The 21,544-nt window shown below is 42.6% G+C and overlaps 1 protein-coding gene across 7 annotated transcripts in view; it reads right to left on the minus strand.

The window, feature by feature from the left end:
* Positions 1-21,544, minus strand: part of ralgapa2 (Ral GTPase activating protein catalytic subunit alpha 2) — an 84,835-nt gene that overhangs the window by 29,541 nt on the left and 33,750 nt on the right. For all 7 annotated transcript variants that reach the window (XM_058089886.2, XM_058089891.2, XM_058089887.2 and 4 more), the window contains 14 exons: positions 19,539-19,667; positions 19,084-19,212; positions 18,849-18,907; positions 18,605-18,713; positions 16,319-16,429; positions 16,107-16,175; positions 15,712-15,849; positions 13,253-13,430; positions 10,766-11,594; positions 10,100-10,171; positions 8,456-8,579; positions 7,941-8,096; positions 4,171-4,329; positions 1,832-1,959 (listed from right to left, as the gene is read on the minus strand). In XM_058089886.2, coding sequence (XP_057945869.2) covers positions 1,832-1,959; positions 4,171-4,329; positions 7,941-8,096; positions 8,456-8,579; positions 10,100-10,171; positions 10,766-11,594; positions 13,253-13,430; positions 15,712-15,849; positions 16,107-16,175; positions 16,319-16,429; positions 18,605-18,713; positions 18,849-18,907; positions 19,084-19,212; positions 19,539-19,667 — 2,390 coding nt within the window. The remainder of the gene's footprint in view (positions 1-1,831; positions 1,960-4,170; positions 4,330-7,940; positions 8,097-8,455; positions 8,580-10,099; positions 10,172-10,765; positions 11,595-13,252; positions 13,431-15,711; positions 15,850-16,106; positions 16,176-16,318; positions 16,430-18,604; positions 18,714-18,848; positions 18,908-19,083; positions 19,213-19,538; positions 19,668-21,544) is intronic.

Genomic DNA, 21,544 nt, shown 5'->3' on the forward strand with positions numbered 1-21,544 from the left:
GGCCTCACAGGCAGAGAGCAGGCTGTGGAGTGTTTAAAGCATTGTGTTGTGGTAAACTAAGAATGGGGATTTAGCCAAAAAAAGGCTTGCATCATTGTTCGAACATGAACAAGATAAAAGAGCTACATTTCCAAAGAAGACAGAAATTTGAACACTGGTGCAGGAAAAGCTGGTAGAGTGAAACTGCAAATGTAATGACGGAAGCATAAAGTAAATAGATAATATGCAACCACTGAAGCCTTGGATTTATTACACATGCCTTTGCTGTACATTGACGTCACCAAATCAAAGCAGCCATTCACTTCCCTTCTCCTCAGACAAACAGACGGACATGCAGATACTGGCAGCGTGTTCAGTGTGCCTGGCATATTCATTCAGCACATCTCTTGGAAGGGGTGATGGCTGGCAGGCTATCAGTGCCAGAACTCCAGAGGCTTATCTCCCTTCATAGATCATGACGTTCTGCTGCCTGCTTCCCTGCTAAGGAATGCCAGGTAAGGCTTCCGTGGTCCATCAAAGGCCCCCTGCACTCCCCGGAGGCTGACAGAGGCAAGCAAGATTGTAGCTGGCTCCTCCCATTCGCACTGAGAGTCACACAGGGCTAATTCTCTTGGCGTCGGGTAACAGACATCTGTCACTCAGGATGCCCCCGGGGACACAGAGACAAGGCCTGATAGAGAAAATTGAGGGATCAGGGGATGCTAGATGCAAAAACAGACACATACTAGCTACATATGTGCCACTTTTTAATTTATATAAAAGGTAAACAATGATCCACAAAGTAAAAACAATACATACTACTCTTTCATCCGAAATACCTCGGGGAAGGTTTCTATAGCAACCGCCAGAGGGGTAGCGGGGCTCTGGTGAGGCGGTGCTGTACATGCTGTCCGAGAAGGAGTGGGGTGTTATGAGAGATCAGGTTTCCCCCTCAAGGGGCCATCCTGTCCCTCTTACACCCCCCCCCATGTCCCTCCCAAATCCAGTGCTGCTGGTATTCACATGCTAATTTGTCTCCATTGGTGATTACACTGCCTTTAAACCAACTGACAACTACAGCTGGAGTCAGGCTCTTAACGGCACACTGTTGGGGGGGATAGGTGGAAGGATGAGGTGTGTGTGTGTGTGAGCATGTGCCAAATTTGTTGATGTGGCTCTTATTTGGGCTCTCCTTGTGCTCCATAAAATGGTAGTAATAGATGATGACACATTATCAGTGCTCCTGCCGTAAACAGCTTCATACAACCTCCCATGCTGCTCCAGGCTGTGCAACAGCCCCGGCTTAATAGCTGTATGCAAATCAACCAGCCAATAAAGATCATGTCAGCACTCTGCTGTGTACATTGGCTGACGTGACAAGCACGCCACATGTCTCTGCACATTTACCCAAACAGGATGTTGGTTTTGCTGAAGTTCTGCAATGTTATAAATCTAGCAGTCAAAAAAATATTTCAATATCTCAAAGGCTAAAATAAGTGCAGATTATTGGGTAATTATTACCGTATTTCCCGTACACTTAAAAGACTCAAAAATCACTGTGTTGCAAAATCTGTAAAAATGTTGTTGTGTTACTTTAGTAGGCGCTCCGCTTGATTGACAGTCAGACCTTTTCCCGCTGACACAGAGAAGTAATGCGTACGCTGGCAGCAATAAATCAATCCGAGAACATGACGTAATGTACAGTATAGTATGTACAGTATGTAAGCTTAATGTCTGCCACGTCTTTGTGGCTGCAGAACTACATTCCGCTCATCTCTCTGCTACTGTGAAAAACCAAGTGAAGCATGTATGTATGTACGTGTGTATGTATGTAATACAAAGAAAAGGATACAAACTCTGGTAGAGTGTCAGTCGGGACTTGACAGCTCTGCTGGCATTGATACAAGTGTCCCGCACTAAACTTGGCAGTAGCTTCCCATTGATGATGGCACCATTAAATAGAGGCCCAAAGAAGGGAACCTGAAAATGTAAGAGTGAAACAAATGTAACAATACAGACACCACGTATTTTAACATGCATGATCACTGAATTTCATTTTGTCGATAATCTGGCCTGCATCTAAAAATAAGAGAGGCTGATTAAAAATCGTGCACCGACCGTTTTTCCATCTGTTTAAGGCAATGGTTCAACAGTTAACTGGATGTTACCCAACTTTGCATGACAACGGCACATATTGAATGAGAATCAATGTATGGCAAATGAAATTAAAATGACAATCAATACTTAACAATGCCCTCATATTGAGCTACCAAACAAATACAAAGCAACAATAATTATTTCAGCGGCAGTGTGTGAGTGTGTGTGGGCACACGTGTCTGTTCATGCGGGCCCTTAATCACTGAGGCCCAATGGTCATTGACCTGGAAGGTGACGGGAATGTCAAAGTCTCTCCTAAAGGTCCTTCTGTCTTCAACTTGGTCATTTAAGGGGGATAATAGCAAGTCAAATTATACAACAAAGGGGATTTAAAGCTTATTATTATTAACTTAGTTGCCATAAAATTGCGGTGATAGATGAAATAGTACCATAAAATGTGGCTTTTAATTTGAAATTTGAAAGAGGCAAAGTGCTTTTTTAGTAATTTTTAACTGTGGGTCATAGAAGGTTATGAAGTTAAGTGGGCAAGAAGAGAAGGTGAAACGTCGGAGTCAGAACCGGCATAACTTGGTGGTGTAAATAAGGAGCTCGTCTGCTGTGCTGAAGGAGGAGGACACTGCTCCAGGAGACTATATCACAATGAAGGAAAAATCGTTCACAAATGCTGCAGTGGAAGAAAATGTCTTCCACCTACCTAAAATCAACTGTAAACAATGCCCCAGGTCATCTGGACCAGACGGACAACTGTCCATCCAGTAAGTCACCATGATATTGATTCTAATACATGGGGCACATAGTGTTTGATATCATAGCCACTGTATAAACATAGTTGATCTAGGCCACGGGTGTCCAAAGTTTTTCCAGTGAGGGTCACATTGTGGAAAAATGAAAGGATGCATGGGCCACTTGGATATTTGTAAAGCACCATAAGTAGGTATGCTAGGAAGTTACACCTGTAAACATGTCAAGAAAAAAGTACATCTCAGCTTTGCGAGGTTGGTGAAAAAGTCTATTAATAGTGTAATAAATACTTAGAATTTCCCCCCAAGCTAGTTTCCCAGAAATGACAACTTTGACTTAAAAATTATTTTCCTTTAATATTTCAACTCTGTGGTACTAATATGACATTATTTTTTTTGCATATATTGCAAATGTATTGTCGTGAAATTACACCTTCTTTCTTGTTAGAATACGCTTTTCTTTTCTTCTTCTACTCTTTTTTTTTTTTTTTACATTTTTTTACATTTCTGATTATATTTTTTCTTTTAATTTTCTAACTCATGATCTTATTGAGAATTCTTACTTCATAATTGTGATCCTAAAATGACAAGATTGTGCATATACATTTATTATAGGTAACAAATGTTACTTATTTGTAAAGTATCTGGAAGCTATTGATATACGTATGTAAATATAGAAGGGTTACATGGCCTACAAGAGAAATACATTATTTGAATGTCTTTGTTGTTTGTATGTATGTAGAATGCTAGATATGAGAGCATTGAGTGATCCACAGAAAATGTTACTATCCACAAGAAGGCTCGTCTACATCCAGTGAAGTACTATGGAGTATCTGAAGATGAAAGCCTGCCAGCGAGGGAAAGTAACCATTTCTGAGAGCACATACCCACAGTGTGGGTAATAATGCACTATGAGAGTGCAGAAGCTAAGAGCCTTCAGACACGTATTCCAACAGGAGAAAGAACATCTAAGACTAATTGAAACGACCAGGAAACATTGGGTTACTAATGTGTAGAAGCTAGAAATTAATGTTATGAATATAGGCATTACATATTTTTGTTTACCGTCATCTTAAAAAAAAACAGCAATTAGTTTAAAGAATCATAATAAAAACAATCTTTTATTTACAGCATGACTACACAGTAAGTTTTTTGGTTACAAAATCACACCCATACGTTACAGTATTGCACTTTATATGTATTACTGTACATGTAATAGGAGTCTTATGTTTTACTCAAATTGTGTTATTCTGTTATCATGTACATGGTGCTTCCCTAGTGTCCTTTGTGTGTATTATTCACAAAACAGATGACAAATCCAATTGTCTCTCACCTGTGGTTTCTTCATGATCTGGATGAAATACATGTGGTTCTTCATCGGGTAGATGACAATCAGCACGTCTCCAAAGTCTGTTGGGATGATGCCACGCCGGTAGTCCCTGGTGTGCTCTGACCACACAATGTGCACCTCGTCATTTCCAAGGTGACGCAGCTGCCAAAACAGCAAAATCAGACTGATCAAGAGATTGGCGAATGCATGCTGTTTTCTTCCAATGGTGATGATGACAAGAACACAAATGCTAGAAGATTAGGGCAAGTGATTGACTTCAGCCTGTCAATGTTGTTGGTGGTTGGTTGGCATCATCCCCAGAAGCCCCAGAAGTAAACAGAATTGTAGGAGTGATGGGAGCCCACATTTTACACACAACCGGCAGTTATTTGTTGTTTGATCGGGATCAGGAAGATTTTTGCCTTTTTTCATTGAGGTCGGAGAGCGGAAAATGAATCCACCCCATCTTTACGGCAGCTGCCATAAAGTATTTTGCTTTTGTGTCAGGCCAGAAAGTAAACACAACCATGTCAGCCGTGTGTATGCGCTTCAACATTCCTTTATTCATTTTCTACCACTTAACCGCCCGCTTGAGGGTCACAGGTGAGCTGGAGCCTATCCCAGCTGTGTTCGGGCGAGAGGCAGGGTACACGCTGGACTGATCGCCAGCCAATCACAGGACACATACAGACAACCATTCACAACACACTCACAATTAACCTAGCATGCATGTTTTTGGAATGTTGCAGGAAACTGGAGTACCCGGAGAAAATCCCGCCGTGCAGCCCGCTTCAACATTGTAGATGAAAAGAGTCTTACAGCCAGTTGCAATGTCTGCAAGTATGACAATTTCAAGGGGTGGAATTAGCAGCGATGCGTTCAAGGCCGTGAATCTGACCTTTCATTGTCTGTAAGGGTTTTATGTCATGCGATATGCAACAATACTAGCAAATTCTCGATTTTATGAGAATAGCTTCACTTTACTTTAGTGACTTGCTTCAAACATTTTAGGTCAATAGTCTATATTAAAAGTATCAGATTGGGACTCGTATCGAAAATTGTATCCAAAAAATCATGTCGGAGACCAACAATGCTAATTGAGACATCCCTACTTGTAATATATTTTTTTCTATTTCATTATGTGAAAACACATAATGCGGCTGCACGGCGAACAAGTGGTTAGCGCACAGGCCTCACAGCTAGGAGACCCCAGTGCGATTCCACCCTCGGGCATCTCTGTGTGGCGTTTGTATATTCTCCCCGTGCATGCGCCGTTTTTTTCCGGGGACCCTGGTTTCCTCCCACATTTCAAAAACATGCTAAGTTAATTGGTGACTCCAAATTGTCCATAAGTATGAGTGTGAGTGTGAACGGTTGTTTTTCTATATGTGCGGCTGGCGACCAGTCCAGGGTGTATCCCACCTTTCGCCCAAAGACAGCTGGGATAGGCTCCAGCACCCCCGAGATCCTTCTGAGGATAAGAGGTAGAAAATGAATGAATGAACACATAATCAGATACAAGGTCAGCTATGATGTTGCAGTAAATACATTTTGAAAACAATAATTTCAACAGTAGTCTTGGTTTAGATTTGACCCCTTTTATGGTGTTCTCAACATGCATTCAAATTGAAAAGCAAAAATGCACAAAATTGAGCATTTTAAAACCAATAATTCAAACCCAATTAACTTCCCCCATCAGAGATTAAATTGCTTCCTATTTCCACTCTATTCACAAACACAAATGAAAGCAGGCAGGACAAGAGGGTACACTTAAAGAACAGGAAATTGACTGATGCTACTTTGAAACAGGTAAACAGCTTTACCCAAAGTTGAATCAACACGGTTACATTATATTCTCTGACAAGTGTAGCTGACATATTAGCAGGAATCAAGACTCTGCTCAGTAGAAAACATCTGCCAATGTACTGTGGGCTTAATGAGCCATTAGAAAACATGCCCTCGCCACCAAAAATGCAATTAGTGCATTCTATTATAAGCCCTTAATTATGGTAATTCTGTGATCTTAAACAAACACACGGCATGCTGATTACTGCTCACCAGTTCAGTTGGTCTATCCAAGGACCGGCAGGTACAAACCAACTCAGTAACTGGGACAATTTCACGGAAATGTTGAATATGCATTTGGAGGTGAGAATTAATGCTGCGATGTTAATTTAGGTTAAGATATTAGCATTCGGATGAGCTAAATCACAAGTTTAATGAGGATGCTTATGCTCCAATCAATCAGCTCCAGCACTTATTCACTCCCTTGTTAATCACATCCAAATGTCTTTCTTTTTTTATTTTTATAAATTTGATTTAAGTCAAACGATGATGTCCAATTAGCAGTCTTTGACCTCCCACCCAACCGGTGGGCCTCAAACACAAGGATATAGCAGATGAGAGAACCTCAGAACACTGGGGGCTACTCATAAAAACAACCTTTGGTGCACCATTGAAGCTGCTATGCCTGGGGGCAAATTAAATAGCTTGGGCTATCTTCTCTCTCATACACACCCACACATGCATGCACTGACACACATGCACACACACACACACACACACACACGGCCTGACCCCTAACTCTGCATGTCGCTTCTATAACTGCATTACTGAGGCCAGCTGCTACTGCTGCAGCTTGCACCGCACTACAACACACAATTGGATTGAGGAATTTGTTGGTTTTTTTTTCATTTTTGTTTTTTTCCTCCCTAGTCTTCTTCAAACAGGCAGCATGGCACCAAGACATCCATTTCTCTACACAGCTAACCCCACAGTATATCTCTAAGTGGGTGACTGCTGGACTAAAAGTGTTATTTTTAAATTGACATGGAAAACAACCTACTTGGAAAGAGATGAAGCCAATTCCTCATTCCAATTCTTATATCATCTTCACTTCCCACCGTCATCATCCCATTCCAGGAATCTGTGTGTGTGGCCAGCTAACCAATATCTATATTGCCTGTGGCCGAAAGGTGAGCATAAGCAATTACACAAGTTCCTATTGTGAAATGGCTGTAGAGTGACAGCAAACTGCATTCTGCCGTTTTCCCCCCTTTTTCCTTCTGAGAGATAGATTTTTACTTGGGTGATATTTTGCGGATCATAAGTACATTGGCTTGGCATTTTACGTGTTTTATTGTGACGCAGGGTTTGTAGAGGACTGGAGTGAGGTTGAGGCCTTATGAATTTCCCCTCTCAGCAGGGCACTGCATGAGAAGATTGGCAGCATGGGCAGGGGCCTTTGCGGCTCATTTCTTTGCACTAACTGCTACTTGTGTACTACAGTCTTGAATCCTACTGCAGAACTCAATCGATCGCTCCTGTGGCGGCAGCAGGAATTGGATAAAAGGATCCTGCCGGCATCCGGCCGGCGCCTGCTCTCGCAGGGAGAGCTAATGGCTGAATCCAGGCCCTGGTCACAGCACACAGGGAGGGGGGCAGAGGATAGCAGAATCATTGTCATTACCACAGTGGTAAATGCCCCCCTGTTCACTCGCACGCCCGCCACTCTCTACTCGTCATGTCTGCCTGCCAGGGTCAGTAATCAATGGTCGCATTCTGGAGTCACACCTCCTGATCACAGCTTAACACCAATCTGAAGGATATCAAAAAATACTATTCGGGGCAAGCGCAACAGTGTAGCCATTTCTCTGCATCAGACATGCATAGTCTTCGTTTCCTCACTCCAGGGATGCCAAGTAAAGCTACATGCATCCTAATTAGAACGGGAAGATATGACTGACATGCATCAGTTTTTAAGTGTTAGGTACCTTTTTGGTGAGGCAGTCATCAGAATCCGATGGCATACGCGTAGAGACGTGGAAGATGGCTTCCACGGTGGAGGTAGCATAGTACGGAGCAGTTAGACCTGTGCTGCCATTTCGCTGGAGGCCGCCCATGAAGCCACAGTGTGTGGCTAGGTTCACCTGAAACACATGAAAATAGCGGCCTACATCTATACGTGTTTTTCATGTGCAAAATTAAATAAATGCATTCAGTTCTGAGTGACCGACAAGTTAGCAATTCCTGTGAAGTCGGGATTGAATACTGGGCAATAAACAACTGAATATAAACTGCCGCACCAGCTAACTTTTTTCCCCAAGAACTGCGGCAATTCAAGCAGTCCAAGCAGAAGATGAAGCAAGTCTAATTTTGATCAAACTTACTTAACATTTGTCAGATCAAAACACGATTGCTGCGTCCACCTCACTACACAAAATCACAACTTCCTGACTCTGCACTCGTAGTTGTGCAGTTCAAAGTGTGTTAAAAAAAATGACTGTACCTCCCAGCCGAGCCCGGATACAAAGTCTTCATAAGCCTTGCTGCCGGCACTGTTGGACAGAATGGAGCACTTGTCTTCTTGGCCCTCGCCAATGTAGAAAACAGCGATCTTGTGCGTCTCTCGACTACAGAGGAAGAAACCACAAAGCAGTTATCATTGACTACAATGTAGAGTAGTCAGTGTGCAGCTGGTAAACATTTATTGTCCCCTAAAAATAATGCAAGATGGCCATTAGTGCCATTAGGGCCAAAAGTGAGTACACACCTAAGTGAAAATGTCCAAATTGTGGCTTTTTAGTGTTACAAGGTATCAGGTGTGAATGGGGAGCAAGTGTGTTAAATGTGGTGTTATCCCTCTCACACTCTGACATACTGGTCACCGGAAGCTCAACGTGGCACCTTATGAAAAAGACGTGAACTACTACTCTAGTGCTTTTCAAACACTGGGACGGGCCCCGCAGTGGGTACTTTCAATGTTACTGCAGACTTCCCAACATGGAATTTGGACCTTGACCTGCAGTCTTCGGTGCCATTTTGACGTGGCACGTCTATTTTGACTGGCAAATGTTATTTAAACTTTACGGTACTGGGTGGTCAGCTCAGGAAATCCACTGACCAATTGCATGAGAGTGAAGCCATTCAACGTGATGCTACTCAGCCAATCAAATCTGTGCACTGGCACATTCCAACTCTAGATACGACAGAGATCCATATACATATACATATAAAGACATGGACAAAAACAACAGTGAGATGAAACAGTAAGACGAAAAGTGAGATGAGTGAACGTTACGGTGAAAGAAGAGACATATGTCCCCCTTTGCTTGCTATGCCAGCCCTCCCTCACTCTGGCGACAGGCAGTGTTAGAGGAGTAAGAGGTCAGCGAGAGTGAGCCGGAAACAACAATAAAATAAATACACATGGCACTCTAAGAAGAGGAAAGTGAACAGTGCTTTCAACCTTGAATGGACAGACGTCATCTTCCCTCTGGAAGCACAAAACCAGTTACACGCTCAGAGACTGTGACAAACAGTGGCAATGTCAAACTATGAGACAACGTTTTTGACCAAACACACAAACTCAAGTTTGAACTCAGGTCGCAGAAAGGTATGAATGCTGCCGGCATTGCTACACAGGTTGAAGAGGATAGGGATCAGCCTCATACTTGCATCAAATTGATCGGCATGGCTAGAAATATCATGCACAAGAAAGCCTGCAAACAGTTTTCCAAAGACAATCAGATGTTCTGATGAGACCAAGATAAACTTATTTGGTTCAGATGGTGTCAAGCGTGATCGGCAGCTGCAAGAGTGCTGCCAGAAATGGGGAGCTACGGTTCTTTGAGAGATCCATGAATACTCATACTGAACCAGAGCATGATCTCAGTCCCTTTGGAATCCGGGCAGCAGCGCATTAATCCAACATGACACGACCCCAAACAATCCTCCACCACAACCGCTGCCTTGCTAAAGAAGCTGAAGGTAAAGTGATGGATCTAAACCTTACCGGTCATCTGTAGGGCTTGCATTGGTCATTTATTTTTTTACTTTTGTGAGGTACTACCTGTGTATTTGTTTCATCTGATTGTGAAGAAACGATACAGCAGCCATATATAATATACAAATATAATTTCAAAAGCATTACCACTGTCTGGAATCCAAGTTCTTAAGTTCCCTCAACAGTTTGGAGTTCTTCTTCAGCAAATGGAAACTTTTCCTGGTTGACAAAAAGGACCAAATAAGTCATCTCGTATTAAGTCTCTTAAAGAGTGAAGAGTACTGAAATTGCTATTGACTAAACCATATTATATACAGTATAAGCACATTGTCAACACAAGCGTTCACATTTCTGTTTGGCTGTTAAGATTAATGTAAAAAAGGCACAGGTGCAAAGTACAATCTCCCCCAAGCTGTGTGCATGCTGTGCCATCACCATTAAGAGGTGTACGGTTTTTAATTTACTGGTGGCACTGCAAAAAGGTGGCAGTGCAATGTAGACCTTAGTGAAAACAGCTGGGCACTTTTACCCTGTGGAGGGAAGATTAAGGCACTCAATCTAGTGCTTTTAACTAAGAGTCACTAACACATGTCACTGTGAGCCTGAAGGTGTCATAATTACAAATATGTGCGTACAAGAAAATACTGTTATTTCATGTTTGATTTATATAAAAAAAATGGTTACATGTTGGCAGTAGATTATTATTAGAAAATTATTAGTACAGTAGTCATTATGATTAGTCATAATCTTGCTTTCTGCTTCATACATTCATGCAAGGTTCAACAGAACCAGTCAGGAAAAGTGGCAGCATACCTTCGTTCCCAAGAGTTCATGCCAAGGTCATTGAGCAGCAGCCGACAAAAATAAAAAGGTGCTTTGGGCTCCTGGTGCGAAGGTTCTCTCTGGCAGGCAGCGCGAAAGCTGACATCAGCGTCCCACCTCCTCACCTGCTCTTCCTCTTGCTGAGTCTGGCGGAGAATGGCACTAAGGATGGCGCTCTCTTGCTCCAAGTTCATGCCCGAAGGTGACGGGGCTGGCTGATTTAGCTTGAGCTGAGACTGGGGCAGACATTCTGGGCTGGTCTGGCCAAGTTCCTCCAAAAGTTTATCGAGAACATCAACTTCCTCCACATCGCTGGAGTCAGAGGGGGCATCTGTGACAGTGGAATGATACTTGGACGGTCCTCTTGATGGAGAACTACAACTGTTATGTGGGGCTGTAGTGGTTGTCAGAGGTTTTTCATCTACTGAATTAAAAACTCCAATATGCTCAGAGTCTTCCTGAGTTGTAGAGAACAGAATTGACCCATCCCATGAGTATTTGCCTGAAATGTCACGGACAATGACGCGCACCTGGGATGACAGGTGAGGGGGGTGTCCGACAGGGGGGGTCTCAGCAGGGATCTGCAGGTAGGACACCAATGTGGTGTCATTGAAAACAAAGAGCTGCAGATTGGGGCTTTTGAAAACCTCTGAGGACAGCTCTGAGGACTCCACATATGGATTGTCATGATTTTCGCTCACTAGACTATGAAGGAGGGCAGGGCCTCCACTCAGCGGATGATGGCCCAAGTGATTCACCAGGTGTGTCATGACCATTCGTGCCGTCAAGGGAATCAGCTCCATGCTTCGGCGACGCTTTTCTGGCAAAAGAATGTGGGCAGTAAGAAAAATATACAACATATGGGTTTGAGAGCATCACAAAAATACCAATCAAGAGCTAGACTATGATTTATATTATAATCCTGACTTGACATATTTCAAAAACCCCACATTTGTGTGTAGACATGCAATTTTTTTTTTTTACACACGGCAACATCTCAATTATGATTACTAATAAGAGTGCTTTATTCATTTCTCACAATAGCTTAGCCAGCACGACTCTAAGTAGGTAGCATCTAATCATAGGAGACAACTCTGAAAAGCCCATTGAGTCTTCTTATAATGGACAAGTGTTTAGACTGGCCGCACGCTAATGAGAACCTCCATCTTCACAAGCTACTGAATGGGACCCGACTCTGTGAATTGCATTTATGTAAATGCATGGGTTTTTAAGCTCAAGTGAAAAGCATGCTGGGCTTCATTATACGATGTACGAAAAACAAGAAGATGCACTCTTGCATTGTGACAGTGCTATCAATACCATCATCCCCCATCAAAGTGGGAAAAGCTCTTTAGAAAGCAGGCCAAGCTGCATTAGAAATATGCAGGCCCTTTGATGTGACTTGATCAATATGAGGTGGGGGCTTGAATATAACTAGGCCGGCACTCTTTGGTTTGCCCTTTTGATAGTGTTTTGTTATTTCGACTATGTGCAGCTGTTCACCACAAAGAAACAATGACCTGGGAATTCGGAAGCAGACCATACTTTCCATATTCTGTCATTGTTTCAGTGAAAATGTTGCATGGATTTGGATTCAAGATTCTTTTTCAAAGTTGAGGACATGAGAGTTGGAGAGAACGACAAAAACAGTGCCTAATGGAATCACAAGGTCACAAAAAATAGGAAAAATATGATATTTCCATCTAAACCCCATAATGGCTCTTCTTTCTAAGGGTGAACACTAATGTGAACATTCCATTCCCTGATGGCTGATTTTCTTTTCATACTTTTAATAGGATATTGGCATTGGCCATCTCTAAAGCGGATGGACTACTTAGAATTAAGTCTTCCAGCAAACTCCAATTTTTGGAAAGATGATAAGAGTAGTTTGGCATGACGCTGAAGAGACAGGTGCTTAAATCATATGCCAACATGGGATGTGTTTTAATGACCACATAAAACTCAAATATCAGTCAGGCTAGCAAGAACCTCCACTAATGCTGAACTGTTAAAAATTAGTGAGAAGAAATTATGGAGTGTTGTGTTTGTATTTGTCCATTTCTCTGCTCATCAGCTTGTTTTCCAGGTTCCTGAAGGATGATGAACAGATGATCCATCCATCCACTTTCTATGCCGCTTATCCTCACGAGGGCAGCGGGTATGCTGGAGCCTATCTCAGCTGTCAATGCGCGAGAGGGGAGGTACACCCTGGACTGGTCGATGAACATATGAGAGATACCATTATGATTCTGGAGGGTGGCTTCATTTGCTTCCAATAAAAGAAGAACGACAACGCTATAATGCTAAAGCTACTTAGCATTGAGAGAAGTCTCTACTTCCGGATCGATTTCGGGATCCAACACATGGCTGTGTGTTAAAAGCATACATTTTAAAAAGATAAATGGCAAAATTCAGTGATTTTTCTTTGGTTTGGTGGTATAGTTGCTGTGGACCTTGTAAACTTGTCATGCTCTTTACCCTCTGCTACGGTGAGCAAGCTGCCAAAGTCTGTGGTGGTTGGCTGGGAAGGTGGCGGCTCAAAGCTCTTAACCTGTCCCAACATGAGGTCGTAGTCAGTGGACAAGTCTGCCAGGCTGAGGAGGTAGTGGCTTTGCTGCGTGTGGAGCGTTGAGCCTGACACACAGCAGTGCAGCATCTGAAGAAAAAGTAAAAAGAGGACAACACTTGATTGTGTCCAGATATTGTGCGCCTGCCTATGTATGCAGTCTCTCGTCCGCCAGTAAGAGACGCTTGGATGGCAAAATTGTATCAGTGATGTGCAAAGACACTGCCTGATTAGATATGACGGTGCCTGGCAAAGATGATGTGCAATGACAGTTCTGCAGGCCTGTTTAAGGCTGACATGATTCAGCATTAAGAGCAGTATTAAGACCTCTGAAAAGCTGCCAGTGAAATCAGCGAAAATCAAATCTGTTAATTGGTAACACCAAAATAACCTGCAGATTTTCACCCAAACTGAAATTATAAAAAAGACCTACAAAAAAAAAAACACACTCTCCTTAGCAGAAACACACTGTGTGTATTTAGGAGGAAGAGGAGCATAAGAGGAGCAAAAGAGTGTTTTTATTGCTTCTAATCCATCTCTCCTGTGTTGCAAGAATGTATCGATCTACATAACAGATGGCAGAGCATCCGTTGGCAGGGCCAGATAAGGCGCGCTGGGGCAGTCGATTACAGCCATTGGACAGGTTTATGCTGTTTGATTTAATTAAGACTTTTTTTTCTCCTTGTGTTTAACTCCACACCACCACACGCATCCTCCAAACACACCTGTATTTTATCTGATGCGAGTAACAGGAAAGATCATATGCCTAATGTATGTAAATGAGGGGCCCGCTCGGTCACAGTAGAGCAACTTGGGTAAAGCCATGTAAAGGCTTATCCCTTTCAGTGCACACTTGGCGGAGAGACGCACAGAGAAGGCAGACTGGGCCCGTCATCTGAAACAGTATTGTGTGAGGCAATGCAGACAGTATGTGGATGAATCTCCCATGCAGACCTTTGAGTACATGGGGGAGGGACAGGCGGCTTTATGGTGAAAAGACCTGAACCAAACAGCTGCTACACCAAAGCCCCCAAAGAGCTTCTCTCTGAGGAGAGGTGGAGGGACAGAAAGGGAGGGGGGAAAACCCACGGCTGCGCTTGACAACTAAGTGACTACACTTTGCATAGCAACAGTTCGTGGAGGGTAACACGGAGACAAATGAGCACAGTGTTGTTAAGCAGGGTACAAATGTACCACACTACACTATGAGAAGGATTGAATTATATTCAGATTGACCCCTTAACTTTCCCTAAGCACCAACTTATACATGTCTGAACATAACTGTCCCACATAAAACCTTACTGTATGTAATATCCGCACATTCCCCTTATCTCAAGTTTACCCTTATGAGGCGGATCAATTTAAATTTGGACAGATGTACAACTCACACGCCCGCACGGAGGGGTGGTGCAGCTGACTGTTGAGGCAGGAACAGGCAGCAGATGGAGAAGCTTGAGTAGAGAACTCCAGTAAGCCAAAGAGGTCTAGTGTAATGTTGCTTTTGCAACTAATCCGCATTCTGTTATGCATCACAAATACACTCTCAGAGCCAGAATGAATAGGACAACAAACCTTTGTGCTTATATGTATTGTGCTGATATTTGATTGTTTGGTTTGAAAAAGCTTGTAAATTGGAAATTGTGATAAAAAGGAAGGTCAACAACGGAGGACAAACAGACAGGCCACTGCCTTGACATTGACGTATTTTGGTCAGTAATGGAATAAACACGGAGGTTTTTCTCTGTTAGAAAAAAAACATTCTTTGTGTGGAATAATTAGCAGTCACCCTCTGTCAATGGAAATATACAGATTTTCAACTTGATATTTCATTAATACTGTATTGTCATGCCTTGCTTGATGTATTATTTCCAATAAAACCCACAGGGGCCTTTTTTTGTGCGGTGATAGACAACCAATCATGCCTAATTGTCTTTGGTTTTATAGCAGCTGCAGTCGCTCGCATATTAAGACATATTCCATTCAAATCTGCAGGACAAGCGTTGATGGCCTGAGCTTATCAAGTGGACAATGAGTTCTGTTTGAATAATTGGACCATTTCTTATCAGCGCTGACATCCTTACAAAGATCTACCGTTGACCGCATCTGCCCAGACAGGAGGGAATGAATAATACGTCATTCATTTTAGCCGGAAGCCTGCTCGGCATCCTCAGGGTCAGAGAACAAAAAAAAAAAAAAGAATGAGAGGGAAGTAGAAAACAATTGTATTGTTAAATGAGCCATAGCCACAAGGTCTTAGTGTGGAAGTGGTTTCTATGTGAGTTGTCAGAGTTGAAGCTTGCACAGACCCAAGATAAAGAGTAGTAACATCTAAGTGTTGTCCAACTCCCAAGTTGCCAGCGATGGTACCCACCCTGTATATGTAGTCCAGTAGTGGGGCTCTGTGGGATGTGTTGTCCTCCAGCACAGACATGGTAATAGGTTCCAACAGCAGATTCAAGGGAACGGCCATGCACCAGTCCAATAGACAAAGCAGCAGGGACACCATCAACTGAGGATGTTTGGAAGACATTTTTAGAAGGGGGTCAGATACAAAACAGAAAACATTAAAAACACAATAAAAGTAACATCCAACAAAAGTGTTCCAGAAAAGCAAATGGGTTAGGGAATGGTCAAAGGAAACAAAAAGGGTAGAGAAGAAAACATCAATCACAACAGTGAAAACATTCCTCCATAAATGCACCATTCCAACATGATAGAGCAAGGTCCTTCAGATCTCAGCCATTTCATGTCCTTTCCAACATGTACCTTTTTGTCCGCTTCCACTGTTGAGTGCTCTGCGCTTGGCAACAAAAAGGCTATTGTGGCCACAAATATCTGCCAGGGGACAAAACATGGACAAAAATGACTCATTGGGCTCAAATACCATGTTGAGGCAAAAAAAAAAACAACAACATTTTTTAAAATCCCTATTCTAGTATGCCTCTAACAACACATAGGGTAGTGGATGCGTATCTTACTTCAATTATTTTCTTAGGCAGAGTGGGATCCAAATTCCGAAGAGGCTGCCAGTGAGAGATGAGCAACTGAAACACGTCAGAGGCGACCTGAGCCACTGCTTTGTTTCCGAACTGCATAAAGAATGAAAAGTATGGTTAGAAATGGGGTTTGGTGTACAATAAGAAGTCAAGAGAGTAAATAATAGAGCAATAGCTACAGTATAACAATTTATCACACAATTTATTACAAATCATTTTGTAGTGTAATAACATTGCCAATTCTCATTCAAATGATCAATTTTCATCTGTCCATTTTGTATACCGCTTATGCTCACAAGGGTCGCGGGTGTGCTGGAGCCTATCCCAGCTGTCTTCGGGCGAGAGGCGGAGTACACCCTGGACTGGTCGCCAGTCAATCACAGATCACATATATAGACAAACAACCATTCACACTCTCATTCATACCTATGGACAATTGGAGTCGCCAATTAACCTAGCATGTTTTTGGAATGTGGGAGGAGTACCCAGGTCTCCTGGCTGTGTGGGCGTTTTAAAACATTTTTGTGATAACCAATTGTCGGCTTTCTACCATGGTTAAATGCGGTCAAGAATGTCTGCTGCTCCGAGCGGAGTCTGAGCTGAGAAACTGTCATTGGTGCTCCCAATTGCCAGTCTGCCAACTGGCAAGCACTAATGAGCGTTTGAATTTTTAAGTTGAGTTTTTAAACATATAATCGTGCTCTTGATTTGACACAGCACATTAGACCAAGGAGTGTTGGCCTACATTGTTAGACTTTGATGAATTTGTGTTCTAAATACGTCAATTCTAACAGAAATAATTTAAAAGAAAGACACACACACACACACACACACTGACTTGAGACCACCTTCTGCACAAGCTCACTTGAATCTTGTTTTTCACAATGCGATAGATAATCAGCATACATTCATTTCCACTTCTACCCCCATGCCTCATTTTCAAGAATTGGACTGTTGACAATTTCTGCCAAAATGTGGATTTCTTCAGTGATTTGAAATTCTTTGGAGAGAAATAGAATTTCCTATTTCTTCCAGTTGAATGCCTCTCAACATGTAACAAGGGGAGACAATGTGGTGAGTGCAGAAATGGCCAAACACAAAAAGAGGCCCTGAGAGTTCAGCACCTGCTTTTAGAAAAGAGACTGTCAGTGCCACTCTTCAACCCCACTCTCCCCCTCTGCAACATACTCTTACCCAGCCTATACCCTCTATTTTGGGGCTGGCGGAGTCTGTGTGTCAAGTTGTACAGGGGAGTGATTACTGCTCCATTAGAGAGGGGTGGGGGGTTGCTCGAGCAGGAAGCTGGGAGATGTAGCTGCTTAAATTGGCCCACATCTACTGAGCGAGAGCAGCCTGGAAATTACGCCACCACCCAAGTCCGTTTCCATAAGAAAAAAAAAAAAAAAACCTTCAGGTTTTCCACATCTCTCTACTCAGAGGAATTAGAGGGCTCTTCCAAAATACCCCCATGAGTCACATTAATGCAGTAGTTTTATCCTAATTTCCTTTATAAACCTTGTTAACTATTCTACAGTAAACATCATTTCTGTAAAAGCTAATCATTGTCATGCTCAGGGTATGTCGGTATTCTATTCAATTACAAACACTGTGACCAGCTGATTTATTCCATCAAGTAAATACTTTGAAAGTGCTTTTTTTCTTGTCATAGTTGGAATGGTCACCATGTGTCGTTGTGTTCATAAACATACTGAGACACACGTTAGCCACTAGGACACAAGTTGGACACCTCTGCTTTTCAGTGTTTCTTTTCAGGAAGGTGCAAGAACATTTAATTTTTTAGTTCCTTACCTGAAGTACAGTTTTAATAGTTACAGCTTGCAGAACCATCATCTCGACTCAACAATGGCAGCACACTGCTTCAATCTTATGTACTCATCTTTGTGCATTCAAGGTGTGCTTCCCACCTCCATGTCAGGGCCAAGATGTGGGGGTCCGACTCACCTTTGCACATCGGCAACACAGACGGGCGGGGCTGTATAATCCATGTCATATTTACTCTGTCGACAAATGCCTCACCTTTCCATCCACTTTTAAGCAGACTGTCCCTCATTTGAAATATGTACCGTGTGGGAAATGGGACATTATGTAGTAGGGAGGGCGTTTTACCAGTCGAGACACACACACACACACACACACACATGCACACAGTGCAAAATGTATCATGCAGATATATGGCTTTACCGTTGCATCCCCAAAGAACACACACATAGTACAGGAAAGGCCCGGTGCATGGGGTTGTTCACTGACCTTCAGTGTTACTCCCAGGACATTGATGGCATCTTTCACCTGGTCATGGATTTTTTCTTGCATCAGTTCCTCACACACCCACAAGCCCAGACTGCACACAGCAATACACCTGGAGTGCATAAAACAGATCTGATTTAGACAGAATGGCTTCACAAATAAGCTTTTAGCTGCCTTGCAGATCATTGTCACTTCATTACTGTACTACTAACAAATACAATGTTATTTCATTAATGTAATAGCATACCTAGCCCCTTCACAGTGTTCCTTTGTTGCAGCCTCAAGAAGGATGTTGACAAGATAATCCTGCAGTGCAAATACACGTTATTAAATGGCAGTCCATTCCTTCCACGTACACATACCGTGGTTTCCCAGCTACATGTCCTATAAAATGCATCCCGGGATTGAAGTCATCCACGGTCTTAAAACATTTTATAGTAATGAAGAAGACAGAATTCCCCTTTGATGTTTCACCCTCTCACCTTGATATCCTCATTTCCTATAACAATGTCATCAGAGCCAGCGACACTCCGCAGGACTGGAATGTGGACATAAAGGTTGGGGAAACATACTAAAGAGCCGAGAATTGTTTGAGCCTCCATCCTGGGAGCCTAGGAAGGGGAAAATATAATATCACAAATAGCTTTGGAATTCATCAATATTTTTTTCATAGCACTACTACAGTATGTCCATCACTGATGCACTGATTTATCGCTGTGTTTGTATGGAAGACACACATATATGGAAAGTATTGACAGGACTTACACACACCGTTTGTGAAAGTGCAATTCCACATATATTGTGAAAAAAATGTCGTGCTTAATTTTATATATTTCCGACAACATTTCTAACAGAAGATATACAGCGTATATCTGAGAGTATACTTTGCAACTTTTGACAAGGAAAATACCAAAAAACAAAAACAGCCTGCATGTACCTCTGAAGAGTCACAGCTGAGGACACGGGCAGAAGCAGTGATGAAATCTCCAACCAGCATAGTGAAGCCCGGCAGACCGAGGAAGAAGAATCGTGGAGAGCAGGAACGGATGATGGTGTTTAATACATCCTGGTGCATACATAAACAACACATTTGTAATACAGTATGCTGTATATCCATGATGGTGCAGTACAGTGCAATTAATAACATAAGAAATAAGAAAAATAACAGCGAAAATAAACACGCTCTGTGCATTTTGGCAGCAACATAGGCTTTTTCCTGGAGTACGAGGCATGGCACAGAGAAAGCTTTTTTTCCCCCCGTCTGCCAACAGGTAGACTAAGCAGTTTAAGCGTGGCGAGGAGAGTAAGGCCCTCAACGGGACACTAAAGCAGCAACAGAAAAAAGGAGGCAGCAGATGGATTGCTCATCGAGGAAAAAAAGGAAAACAAAAGACCATCACCTTTGTGAATCGCATGTATACACACACATACGCACACACTCACATAGGCAAACCTGTAATTAAAGTAGCAGACAATGTATTGTTTTGCTGAGGTGCAGGCAGCTCAGTAGCAGATGGGTCTCCTTTCATTGGCATATGCTAAGTAGGTTGTACAAACTGCTTAAGAATGCAGCTGGGTGTTCAAAAGGCAGCAGGAATGTCAAATAAAGCAGCAAAAGACCGGACATATTTTTTTATTATCTTGGAATACAACAGCGACACTGGCCATTGCAGAAAAACACATGTACCGCGTATGGCTATGCAGTAAGTGTTCTCTCCGTCTTATCTTACACTGGCTCATGCATATGTGTACACAGGCAATGTCCAGCCTGGAAACATCTGCCTTCTTGGCCATAAAATTGTGCAAATCCCACAGTTCAAACATTGGGCTGTTTCTGCAGGGGCACCTTAGCATACATAAAAACATAAAATTTTCCCCTTGCTCTGTCCGTGGTACCATACTGCCTTTCTATCGTCAACCATAAACCCAAGCTCGGACAATCACAGAGATGCTGAAAAAAAAAAGAAAAAGAATAAACACACAAAAGGTAATATGCTGGAAGAGGATCCAACAGGATGCACTGCCTGTGGAAAATTGATGGAAGGAGCTTGAGGGCCCATTTTACCCTCATTTTGTTGGTAATTGACCTCTGAAACATAATGTGCAGTGCAGTCACAGGTAATTAGCAAACAACAAACTGTTGCTTGATTGCTTGAAATGAGCATTTTGGAGGAAGCCACAAATGTAGAATGCAAAGTGTCTTTTATTGCGCAAATTTAAGGAGCGTATAGAAATGGGAACCGAGGCCCATGTGTGGCAGTGTCTTGGCAGAAGGAATGCCCCCCCCCCACACACACACATCAACAAAAGAAACACTAATGTATCTGAATGAATAGAGACACCTTTTCATTTGACCTCATTTCACGTAAAGCACACCCTGTCCACCAGCCGGCCTCTGGGGTGACAGGGTGCACTCCGACATTACGTTGCGTTGTAAAGTACACAAATATTTTTCTTGCGTGTTATTCGCTAAACATGGAGGTTTCCCGTTTACTATGAAAAAGAATACAACTAATGATGACAATGAATGGGTGCGCTGATAAATGTGTTTGCATCTTTGTAAATTGTAAATTTTCCGACCCTTTGTATTGAGTTGTGGACTCCTATAGAGCAGCTACACATAATAACCAGCACAGAAAACCTTTTCGATTTTGCAGAATCTGCACCTATTCCAGCTGTATTTAGTATGTATTATTGGACTTATTGTGTTTAGGAGCTCCTGGCTGTGGAGACCCCGTAGCACCGCTAGTGAGATAGCGCTCAGGGGAAGCTGAACGTGTGGCAACCTCTCCTGTCTGAGGAATAGCGCTCATTGTCGGACACATTTTGTCAGAGGTGCTGTCGGTGCGGTGGAACTCAGAAGCCGGATGAAGGGTACCGCATGGACGCAAAATGTGTCCAAAATTAATGACAGCGCATTGCTTCTGGCTCCAGCAACATTCA

Source organism: Doryrhamphus excisus, linkage group LG14 (genome assembly GCF_037039965.1).
Source record: "Doryrhamphus excisus strain RoL-2023G ecotype Guam linkage group LG14, RoL_Dexc_Guam_v1.1, whole genome shotgun sequence".
Lineage (NCBI taxonomy): Eukaryota > Metazoa > Chordata > Actinopteri > Syngnathiformes > Syngnathidae > Doryrhamphus > Doryrhamphus excisus.